Source organism: Oryctolagus cuniculus, chromosome 9, assembly GCF_051225735.1.
Source record: "Oryctolagus cuniculus isolate XC-2025 breed Fujian yellow rabbit chromosome 9, ASM5122573v1, whole genome shotgun sequence".
NCBI classification, from domain to species: Eukaryota; Metazoa; Chordata; class Mammalia; order Lagomorpha; family Leporidae; genus Oryctolagus; species Oryctolagus cuniculus.
The window spans coordinates 107,444,205-107,456,774 of NC_142875.1; the positions used below are offsets into that span (position 1 = coordinate 107,444,205).

Here is a 12,570-nt window from a genome sequence, read left to right on the forward strand (position 1 = left end):
TCCTGCGTTGGATCAGCGCAGCTCCAGCCATTGTGGCCATTTGGGGATTGAACCATCAAATGGAAGACCTTTTTCTCTCTCTGCCTCTCCTCTCTCTGTGTAACTCTGACTTTCAAATAAAAATAAATAAATAAATCTTTAAAAAAAAGTTAGTTAGTAAAGATGATTTTGAATGTTCCCAACATAAAGAAATAATAAATGTCTGAGGTGATAGAAGAACCAGTATACTTTATGGATCATTACATATTGAAAACAAGTTAAGTATTCCCAAAAAACATATAAAAAACTCTCTATGAGTTATTCAAAAATGAAATATATATTTGTTTAAACTTATTTATTTATAAAATTTATTTTAAGATTTAACAATTTTAACATTTTGCCACATTCACTTCATATGTGGTTATTATATGCATATATACATCCATTTTTCTTGAAAACAGGGTTTTAATAGCACATAATATGAGATTCATGTCAATGACTATGAAGTGAGGAAAAAGGTGCATTGTTATGTATATGATATAGTTCCATGAAAAATATGCTTCTATCTACACATATACTATATATTAAGTAATAAAATATCCACATAGTTTTTCTACTTTGTATATTAATGTCCACATATGAGAGAAAATGTGATATTTGTCTTTCTGTGTCTGCCTTATTTCAGTTTCATAATGATCTCCACTTCCATTCATTTCTTCCAAATGTCAGGATTTTATGTTTTGTAGCTGAATAATAGTTCATCATGAATATACATATACCTGTATCACATTTTATTCATACAGTAATCAGTTGATGGACATCAAGGTTTAGTCCATATATTTGCTGTTAAGCACTGGGCTTTTAAAAACGTGGGAGCGCAGGCATCTCTCATTGCTGACTTCATTTCTGTGGAATGTGTTCCTAGAAGAGGGTTGGCTGAGTCGTGTTGTAGATACATTTTCAGTTTTGTGAGGACTCTCCATACTGCTTTCCATGATGGCTGTACTAATTAATGAAGAAGGAATCATTCTTTTCACAAATGTAACGAAAATGTCTTTTGCAATCAGCACTATCAATAGAATGTGGCTTGAGGCATCCACATTTTTCATCCACTTTAGTTGTATGATGAAAAGCCCTGTGTCAGAGAATATATTTGTTTTAGAAAGACATTCCTTGAGAAAAGTTTTATTATCACAATCTAAAAATGTGTGTGGGTATGCGTGTGTGTGATTACTTCAATGAATCCAAAACCCTCCACAGGTGTATAGGTGCTAAATCAGAAGGTGTAAGTATTTCTAAAGCTACGGTACAGCCATGCTACAGAATGATTGGAGAAGGGGAAGAGGTGGAAAGGACACAGTGGGCAGGATTTAGATGGGCAGATTCTGGAAATACTGAAGCTCATGTGAGTGACAAATTAGATATAAAGACAGCTCCAGAGTCCTGTGACTCAGATTGATGGGCAGGTAGCAGGAGCCACAGCACCTTCTTCACCCTCAGCACTAGGAGGAGCTGGTTGGCAATTCACACACAAGGTGACCTTACTCCCTCTGAGCTCATGTCTGGTCCACCAACCAGAGCACTGGTATTTTGTGAAGCTGAACAATGAAAATATTCAACATGGATTCTAAGTTATAGGATTCTGCTGTGATATATGGAAGAAAATATGGAATTTGAATTTTCCACCATATATATGAGTATAACTAATAAGAATAATTTGAAGTCACAAAAATTATTATTGGCAAGAAGTCACCAACCATTTAACTTCCGTGTATTTCTTCAGTAGTGCCTTTGTAGATGTACTCCATAACTCTAATCTGTCCTTTCCTGGTTTCTTCCTTTCTATCTCACCACTTTTCTTAGAAACCTTTTATAATTATCCTCATTGCCACAGTATCTTAAATATTTGGTGTTCCAGGGATCAGGCCCTAGATGTCCCAGCCATCAAAACCCTCACAACGGGGCTGGCCTTGTGGCACAGTGGACTAAGCTGTTGTTTGTGATGTCAGCATCCCATATGAGCTCTGTTTCAATCCATGGCTTCTCTACTTCCAATCCAGCCCCTTGTTAATGTGCCTGGGAAAGGAGCAGAAGATGGCCCAAGTCCTAGGGCTCCTGTGACCCACAAGAGAGACCTGAATGAAGTTCCTGGCTCCTGCCTTTGGCCTAGCCCATCCCTGGCTAATTTGGCCATTTGGTGAATCAACCAGCAAATGGAAGATTTCTCTCACTCTTTCTTTTCTAAAATAACATAAATCTTAAAAAAAAAAAAACCCTCAGAATATTACACCATAGTGTTAACACCCTCCTATACTTTTACACACTAAATACATATCACCAGGACAGAACTTTTACACGAATTTCATAATCATGTACTAACCTGCCTTTGTGACATCCCTGCAGAAATCAAAATATATAATACATTTATGAAACTTATATATAATACTGAATGCCTGATGCTCCCCATAATAGTTAATGACAGGCTGGCGCCGCAGCTCAGTAGGTTAATCCTCCTCCTTGCTGCGCCAGCACACTTGGGTTCTAGTCCCGGTCGGGGCACCGGATTCCGTCCTGGTTGCCCCTCTTCCAGGCCAGCTCTCTGCTGTGGCCAGGGAGTGCAGTGGAGGATGGCCCAAGTGCTTGGGCCCTGCACCCCATGGGAGACCAGGATAAGCACCTGGCTCCTGCTTTCGGATCAGCTCGGTGTGCCGGCCGCACCACGCTGGCTGTGGCGGCCATTGGAGGGTGAACCAATGGTAAAAGGAAGATCTTTCTCTCTGTCTCTCTCTCTCACTGTCCACTCTGCCTGTAAAAAAAATAGTTAATGACAGCTCTACTGTCAACATTGCTGGACTAAAACATGGAAGTCATCTCTGATTCTCTTTCTCTCACACAGTTTCACAGTAGGTCTGGAATCTGGGTCCATTTCCCCAGTGCCCTCCCTATCTGTCTTGACCAAACCACCACCATCTCTCACTTGGTTGACTACAACTGACTTTCAGTGTGACTCCCTTAATTGCATTCTGTATCACCCATTCACCATCTAAGACAACACCATGTCCAGAGGGACTTTTAAAATAGGAAGCTTGTATTTGTCATCCCCTGGCTCAAATTCCCCAAAATTGTTTCATTGTACTGATGAAGAAGCCAAAGACTTGCTACGGTCTGTCATTCCCAGATAATCTCATCCTTGCCACTCCTGAACTACTTCTGTCTCCTAACTTTGCTTCAGCATCACAGACCATCTTGCTGTTTCCTCAAGCAAATCAAATGCACTCCCACCTCATTTTATCAGCTGGCCTTCCTTCCAAGATACTACCCTATCATAGAGCTCCCTTACCTTACTCATTCACCTCCTTTCATCATTATACCAATGCCACTATCTCGTTGAGACCATCCCTGACTCCCTTATTTAAGTCCCTTTCTCTCACTCACCCACTCACCAGCTGTAGCCCGTGACCAGCAGGGACTGAGCAGTGCTCCATGACATTGAGAATCCTCTGGTACACTATGTGATAACCCTGCCTCATTTAGTTCCATCACTTACTCTCCACTGTAACAGATTCAGTTACTCTTTTTGACTAATCTATTTTATTTTACTACTATAAGTTACCATTAATAATGTGGACTTCTGAAAATTAATGGCATAAAAATATTAATAAGTACATTACAGATTTAAGGTTATTGAATGAATTATATAGAATTGAATATACTTGAAGTCTTAAAATACATCAGATAAACAGGTACAAACTTTATTTAGAGGTAGAACTGGGTTTAGAAAAAAGTTTTCATCTCTCTCTTCCTGTAACATAAAAGAAAATTGCTATATTACTATGCTTGAAAGGACCCTCCACTAAAGACAATGGAAAACAATAATGCTTTTGGGGGATGATTACTTAGGGCTCTGAGATTTGTATTTGGTTGTCATCGGATGTGAGATCAAATAGGATTAAGGACATTTTTAAGTCTTTAAGAATCAATATCTGCTGTTAGCCTATAATCCAGACATTAATTGCTGAGAACAAAAACACAACTAAATGCATAGAATGTGAAATGCAAGCTTACAGGTGTTGAGCAAGTTTTGTGCTGTCCTGCCACATCCATTCATGTTTATCTTCTTTTCTATATAATCCAATCCAGTAAGTGTATTCGATTTGTGATTGAATGAAATTCTGTGCACAAATTAGAATTACTAGCATTACTCATAACATCAATAATGACTTTATAACTACATGGGTTTTGTACAAAGTACTAGTTGACATGTCTAAGGATGGTTAATGAAGAGCTAATTAGCACAACAACAACTGGAAACACCCAAATTCCCATCACCTTGTGAATGGTTATGTCTATCCATCATGCAGCAAGATAGAAATCAGAACTCTAGCAACTAATTTTATAGCAGGTTATGTAATTAACTTACTATGTGAGCAAAGACAAATTGAACTTTTTTGAGTATCTTCCTATTTGAATTATGGAAATTACATTATCTAAAATTTTTTTGCACTGCAGTAATGCATGCACTGGTCTGAAACACTCTAAAACTTACAGTACTGCTAATTTTTGCAATTATTTTGTTTGCTACATTTTATTCACTTCAATTGTTTTCCTGGTGGATTCAAATGTTAAGCCAAAGATTGATTAAATTTCCTCAAATCCTATTGATTATATTTCCTCAATTCTTATTATTCTCTCTAACGCTCTCTCTGTGATACACACACGCCCCATTATTTCTCCACTTTAGTTAACTTCTATAAAAAGAAAATTATAATGGTTTTTCCTTCAAAACCTATGAAATGTGTAGAGATATTATAGAATAATGTTTAAAAGTATGTTGTTATTTCTAGATCTCTGAAGAATCACTAAAATTAAATGCCAATTCATTCATTCATTCTGGTATTTTGTTAGATCATTCCTAAATCATGCAGACATAAAGAGTAAGGATTAAATATAATTCCATGGCACACACAGCAGGCACCTCTGCTGCTTTAGAAAGTGAATTTATTTAGGTCCCTTAAAGCATGTCCTCTTGGCCGGAGCCACGGCTCAATAGGCTAATCCTCTGCCTGCAGCGCCGGCACACCGGATTCTAGTCCCGGATGGGGCGCAGGTTCTGTCCTGGTTGCCTCTCTTCAAGTCCAGCTCTCTGCTGTGGCCCGGGAGTGTAGTGGAAGATGGCCCAAGTGCTTGGGCCCTGCACCCGCATGGGAGACCAGGAGAAGCACCTGGCTCCTGCCTTTGGATCAGCGCGGTGCGCTTGATGCAGCGGGACAGCAGTGGTGGCCATTGTGGGATGAACCAACGGAAAAGGAAGACCTTCATTTCTGTCTCTCTCTCACTGTCCACTCTGCCTGTCAAAAAAAAAAATGTCCTCTCCTCTAAAAATATAAGTGTTTCCACCCTACATTCAAATAAGACTCCAGGATAGCCTACACAGGAATCCTAACTCAGTCTTTCCAAGTTTCTCATAAGGGTTAATTAAGTGAACATACCTGTTCCTGGATGTCATCAATCTTCACAAGGCTAGAATCCATGTTCTGGCATAAATTCCTGCTCTCATTCCACATTTCCTCTTCTTTAGAAAAATAGTACCAGTTTCTTCCCCAGCAAAATTGTCTTCCTTGCAAGGAACCAGAGTCTTGTTCTTCAAAACAAAAACCACCCCCATCCCCAGACACCAGGCCATTTAGAAGATGCCATTTTAGGTATTTAATTTCTTTCTTCAGGCTGAATTAGCCTAAATTAAGTGTTTTTCTGTACCCAAACATCTTAGTCAAATTCTGCAGTGCAGAATTCTGTTGAGTCAGAGACTCTCTCTGACAGACACAGGGCACTGTGAAGACTACAGTGAGCAATCCCCACTTCTCAACTACCAACACATGCAGTGTTAGGAGGTCGTTCTCCCTGACCCCTGAGTCCATGGACATGAATAAACAGGAATGGTTTAACCTGAAGAGTTCTGTATTAGAAAAAATACATCCACAATCATGAAATACTCAAATACTGAACTCAGTGGGACTTTTTTGAAACTCAAGTGTTCCTTTAACTATAAATTAAAAAATGGATTTCATGAGGACAGTAAACTTAAAACTCCTATTTAAGCCTAATATAAACTATTTAACGTTTATATATGGAAATGGGACACAAGGCAGTAAGTCCATGAAAAAGTAATGTCAGCTGTTAATACTTAGACATTGAGTACAAACCTCTACCAGATGGCACCACTGAATGATCTTCAGCTTGTACTGAGGAAGTATTATTTTCTTTTGTGTTTCCCATATCTTGTGTTGTGCATTTAGTACACTTCTGAAAAACTGGAATCAAGGAAGTATTTTGTTCTTTTGTGTTTCCCATATCTTGTGTTGTGCATTTTGGGCACTTCTGAAAAACTGCAATCAACAATACAAAGTTAATAACATAAATAACTTTAATAGTTCACTTTCGTATGATCATATCCTGTAATTCTAGATAAGAAAGTAAATGATGTTGACTGCATAGAAATATAATCATTGAAAATGTAAGACTAAAAAATTTTGAAGTGTCACCATAAAATACATTTTTATATATAACTACAATTATTTGCAACTTGAAATAGATCATTTCTAGGGCACATAAAAGAGTAACGACCATTTCATAAAATAGAAAACAAACTGGAAATTAAAAACTTGAACTAGTTTTTATGCTATATTTAATTAATGATTTCAAAGTATGTGACTCTATTTAGCATTTACACTTTGAATTAAGAGATTTGCCTGTATGTTTAGTATAAGTTCACAACGAATTCATTAAATATGCATGGCAAACAAGTTCATATTGCTATTTCTTTTTTTTTTTACTTTTTTGAGGTTCTTCTCTTTTCTCTTTTTTTCAACTTTTCTTTAATAAATACAAATTTTGAAAGTACAACTTTTAGATTATAGCGGATTTCCCCCCATAGTCTTCCTCTCACCCGCAACCATCCCATCTCCCACTCCCATCCCATTCTTCATCAAGATTCATTTGAAATTATCTTTATATACAGAAGATCAACTTGATATATACTCAATAAAGATTTCAACAGTTTGCACCCACACAGACACACAAAGTATAAAGCACCATTTGAATACTAGTTTACCATTAATTCTCATAGTACAACACATTAAGGACAGAGATCTTACATGGGGAGTAAGTGCACAGTGACTCCTGTTGTTGATTTAGCAATTGACACTCTTATTTATGATGTCAGTATTCAACGAGGTTCTTGTCATGAGCTGCCAAGGCTATGGAAGCCTCTTGAGTTCACAAACTCCGATCTTATTTAGACAAAGCCATAGATTTTTAAATTTCCTTTTGCACATTAGAAGAAGCTACACGCGAAAGAACAGGCCATCAAAGAAAGAGGTAACTTACTCTGAAGGGAGGAGAGAACTTCTACTTTGACTATGGCACTCCTAAAGACATACAAGTATTTCAACCATCTCAGAAACAACATTTTATTTCTTATTGTCAAGTGAGAAGCTTCACCTCTGGTGTCGATTTCATCCCTACTTGCAGTGTTAGTAGAAATGACTTTCCACTATTTTCTTTTTCTCAATTTTCTGTGCCTTGGGTGCTACCCATAGTTCCCAACCCATAGGAGATTTCCGAAGTTTTTTGTTGAATGAATAAGCCAAATAATAATATCAGGAAGAATTAATTTTGGGAAAGCAAATACAGTGTACAAATTCTTAAAAGCTGATATGAAATATGTCAAAACTGATGCTCACAATTTTATTTGCATAGGAAAATCTTCAGGTTTATTCTTGATGTAAACACAAGAAATGCATTAATGAAATCAGGGTTCTCCCAGTTCCCTGGTCATGTGCAGACCCACTTCACTCACAAAGAACGGTTGGAATGTATATGTAAACAACATGGAGTCTGGGTTGGAATGTGAACAACATGGTGTCTGGGTTGGAATGTAAATTTAAACAGTATTGTGTCTATAAATGACACTGTGTAGTCACAGTGACTTATTTAATGTGGCATAAAAACTAAATGAAAGCAAAATAATGAAATCTTCCTCATCACCAAAACTCCCATGATTGACAGCCTGTCAGCAGAACTTCACAGTTCACAAAGGTTCAGCATTACAGTCTCTCACTTTCCCCTCTGCCTCCTTGTTCTCACAGGAAACAGGCACCTCATACTCACACATGTATCCTAAGCCTGTGATTACCAGCAGGAGCAGAAGGCATACTATTCCCAGGATTACTCTGCATGGTTTTTCTGTACAAAATCAAAAAGCAGGATATATAATGAGCATGGCAAACAGATCAGAACCAAAGCAGGATGAATATTTATGCTGGCCTTTGGCATGAAAATCACATATTTATCCTAATCACAAATCTGATTGACATTACACATAAATGGATCCCCCAATATATAAAATACAATTAGAAATAGAAATTTAATATTGAGTATACATGGCTTTTATATATTTAATTTTGATTTTGTCCTATTTAACAGTATGGTTTCAGAAATCAGGAAAACACAAAAAGTTACCTCTTGTTTTGTGAGCTGGATGTCTTTTGTCTTTCTCTTGCTTTGCATGAGACAATTTTAGCTCTGTATATGTCACTTTCTCCTCACTCATTTTTGAGAGCTTTGGGCTAAAAACACAGAGATGTTTCACAAAAGATAATTGATTCAACTAAAATTGGGGATATGTTTCATGACTAATGGAAAGAGCCACAGGAGTGATATGCACTATGACCTGTAGATAGTGAATTCAAATCACCATTTCTCTAGAACTATCAGGAAAGATTTTTTTTAAAAGATATTTATTCTGTTTATCTGAAAAGCAGAAAGTTACAGAGAGAGAGAGAGAGGCAGAGAAAGAGAACTTGCATCCACTGGTTCACTCCCCAAATGGCTGGGTGGTAAGGGACTGGGTCAGGCTGAAACAAGGAGCCAAGAGCTCCATTCAGGTTTCCTACACGGGTGGCAGAGGTCCAGATACTTGGGTCATCTGTTGCTGCCATCCCTGGCACATCAGCAGGGAGCTGGTTCAGAGGCAGAGCAGCAAACAAAAGGAACTTTGAAATTGGTTCTAGAGGCCAGCTCCATGGCTCACTAGGCTAATCCTACACCTGCGGCTCTGGTACTCCGGGTTCTAGTACCAGTTGTGGTGCCGGTTCTGTCTCAGTTGCTCCTCTTCCAGTCCAGCTCTCTGCTGTGGCCCGGGAGTGCAGTGGAGGATGGCCCAAGTCCTTGGGCCCTGCACCCGCATGGGAGACCAGAAGGAAGCACCTGGCTCCTGGCTTCAGATTGGCGTAGCTCCGGCCGTAGTGGCCATTTAGGGGGTTAACCAACAGAAGGAAGCCCTTTCTCTCTGTCTCTCTCTCTCACTGTCTAACTGTGCCTATCAAAAAAAAAAAAAAAAAAAAAAAAAAAGAAATTGGATCTAGCTTTGCAGGTGCTGGCTTAACCCACTGCATCACAATGCTGACCCAGTAAAAAGTGATTGAAATTCCTCTCTGTGACTTCTTAGAAAAGAGATCCTGGGACCGCAGCCATGGCTCACTTGGTTAATCCTCTGCCTGTGGCACTGGCATCCAATATGGGCACTGGGTTCTAGTCCTGGTTGCTCCTCTTCCAGTCCAGCTCTCTGCTGTGGCCCGGAAAGGCAGTGGAGGATGGCCCCAGTGCTTGGGCTCTGCACCCTACTGGGAGAGCAGGAGGAAGCACCTGGCTCCTGGCTTCGGATCGGCAAAAGGAAGACCTTTCTCTCTGTCTCTCTCTCTCACTGTCTACTCTGCCTGTCAAAAGAAAATAAAAAATTAAAAAAAAATTTAAAGAAAAGAGATCCTATTTGGTTAACTAATGGCCCATACAACTGATATATTGAACTTTTAAACTGTTTTAAAATAATTAGTTGCCAAAATTTGGAAATTTATATAATTATACACAAATGTCCAGATTTATATATTTTCTTGAAAAATTTTTTAAAGATTTATTTTGATTATCCGAAAGACAGAGTTCCAGAGAGAGGTAGAGACAGAGAGAGAGGTCTTCCATCTGCTGATTCACTTCCCAGATGGCCCCAATGGCCAGAGCTGCACTGATCTGAAGCCAGGAGCTAGGAGATTCTTTCCGGTCTCCCACATGGGTGCAAGGGCCCAAGGACTTGGGCCATATTCTACTGCCATCCCAGGGCATAGCAGAGAGCTGGATAGGAAGAGGAGCAGACGGGACTAGAACCGGCTCCCATATGGGATGCCGGTGCTTCAGGCCAGGGTGTTAACCCTCTGTGCCACAGTACCAGCCCCTCTTGAAAAATTATACTTGATACTCAGTGTCTGTGTTAGGTCCAAATATCACCATCATATGACAGAGGCACCTCCTTCAGGAAGGACACACACACACACACACACACACTAATTCAACGATCACTCCACTCTGCCAAATCCTCTTCTACCACAGCCCATCACTCATTTATCTCATCAGCCTGATAGACACTGATCTTCATGGACATAAACTTAGAACTTGAACAAAATGAAGAAACCATGGGATTCAAGGTTGGGCATATGAAAGTGTCATTAACTGAGACAGGCATTACTTGTAATTCTAACAATAAGCCTGCACAATGCTATGTTTTTCAACTTACGGATGAGAAAAAGTTTATAAAGTAAATCTTAATTTGAGTTCAAATATTTTCTGAGATCACTGATTTTCATGTATCTTCCCACTTTACATCTGTACACATAGATAATAAGAAAACAAATTGGGAAATATTACACTAGTTTGCTTTTGATAGAAAATAATCATATTAGCAAAGATTTCAACATTGTTTATTATTACAATAAGAGAATTCAGTTTGGGTTATCTATTGCTAACCAGAAAAATAGCATTCTTTGATTTGAGAAATAAAAGTGCAACAATAATATTTTAAAAAAGAAATAAATATTCATTAAAAAGAATCATTGTTTGACTGTTGAATACTTTTGACACTTCTCATTCTGATCCATTCCTGCTTCTCCTCAAGAATAAATTAACTTTAGATATTAACATGGATCATAATTTAAACTCTTTCTTGAAATAATTCAAAAGTCTCACATCTTTCTACACAAGTGCTGCTCTATTCCTCTGCCATCAGCAGGGTGAGAGGCGACATGGAGATGGACTCACACACCCACAGTAGCTGCTGTCTGTGTCTGTACCTTGGGATGTCCCCAGCTGGAGCACAGGCTTGGTCAGGAGCAGGCGAGCACGTCCCGGCTCTGCTGGCTTCACCTCTGCTGTGAGACCAGGCGGGTCCTGATGTGTGAGACCGTCCCTCACAGAGACCTTGTGTGAAGGTGCAGACGATCACATGACACTGATATTCCCACACAGAAAGTTTCCAGTGGTGTCAGTGTCTCACTTGTTCACACCCATGTGTCAGAAAGGCCATCAGGAATAAAAATTGTTTTATGAACATTGAAAACGAACTATGGCAGTTTTTAGAGAGCTTGGGAAATGAAAAAAATTGGCATTTCATGAGATTAGAAAACAGTTAAAATTAAATTTATAAATCTATAAAATATAAAAGAGAAACACCCATATCCTGCCTAGCATGATTTCTACATTTTGCATTTTATAGAATAGGTAAAAATCTGCAACTGTTATATATACGGTAAAAATAGAAAAATGTCAAAATGGGCACAACCATTGGCCACTAAGTTTAAAAAGTCACCCTAAGAATATCCAGACTGCTTAATGCTTTGAAGTAATTAAAGAGAAACTATTTATTCAATTTGAAGAGAATACAAGTGAAAAAATTGCTGTTTTCAAATTAATCAACCCAGTATTTAATTACTGAAAAAGACAGCTATAGCAAGAGAAAGGCTTAAAAATGTTGAACAGGCTTAAATATAGCTCTTTTTAAAGCATTAAAATAAACATCTTCTGCTTTGCTAGTAACAGCTATAACTGCCAAAATTTAAAAATTGTTTAATTCAATGAGCAACTCTACCCTATTTAATCCTAGAACTAGGTGCCAGTTTGTAACCGAAGCAATTCTTTTTTTCAGGTCAACCACATTGATGTTCACAACTAAATGTCTCTCAGGTTTCAAAAATTTTCTCAGGAACGCTAGTAATAGCAGCTGAAATCCACGTCTCTATCAGTTGCATCTGTTATTTATTTTCAAGGTATTTTTCTGTGGTTTGAAATTCCTTCCCTCATCACCACGGATACAAAACTGTCCTCTCCACTTCTAAATCATAGCAAAGTTACATTATTTAGCTTTTTTTTTTTTTGGCTTACTCTATTTTTTTAAAAGATTTCTTTTATTTATTTGAAAGATAGAGCTACAGAGAGAGGTAGAAACAGAGAGAGAGAGGTCTTCCATCTGCTGATTCACTCCCCAGATGACTGCAATGGCCGGCGCTGTGCCGATCTGAAGCCAGGAGCCAGGAGATTCTTCCAGGTCTCCCACGCGTGTGCAGGGGCGCAAGGACCTGGGTCACCTTTGCTGCTCTCCCAGGCCATAGCAGAGAACTGGACCGGAAGAGGAGCAGCTGGGACTAGAACCTGCTATATGGGATGCCAGCACTGGAGGTCAGGGCTTTAACCTGCTGCGTGCACCACCGT

General features: G+C 38.8%; 1 protein-coding gene across 1 annotated transcript; it reads right to left on the minus strand.

The window, feature by feature from the left end:
* Positions 1–381: 381 nt before the first annotated feature.
* LOC149124705 (natural killer cells antigen CD94-like) lies at positions 382–6,576 on the minus strand. The gene is made up of 4 exons (XM_089304852.1): positions 6,183–6,576; positions 5,469–5,620; positions 4,045–4,151; positions 382–1,114 (listed from the first exon to the last, which is right to left on the minus strand). Exons 1-4 carry the CDS (start codon positions 6,328–6,330, stop codon positions 985–987), a joined length of 537 nt encoding a protein of 178 aa, XP_089160978.1. The 5' UTR covers positions 6,331–6,576; the 3' UTR covers positions 382–984.
* Positions 6,577–12,570: the final 5,994 nt, after the last annotated feature.

Coding starts and splice junctions, on each gene's coding strand:
- LOC149124705 (XM_089304852.1), bottom strand. CDS start 6,330: ATGGGAAACACAAAAGAACAAAATACTTCCTTGATTCCAGTTTTTCAG. Junction 4,152..5,468: donor TTGATGACATCCAGGAACAG/GTATGTTCACTT, acceptor ATTTGTGCACAG/AATTTCATTCAATCACAAAT. Junction 1,115..4,044: donor ACAAAACTTGCTCAACACCT/GTAAGCTTGCAT, acceptor TCTCTGACACAG/GGCTTTTCATCATACAACTA.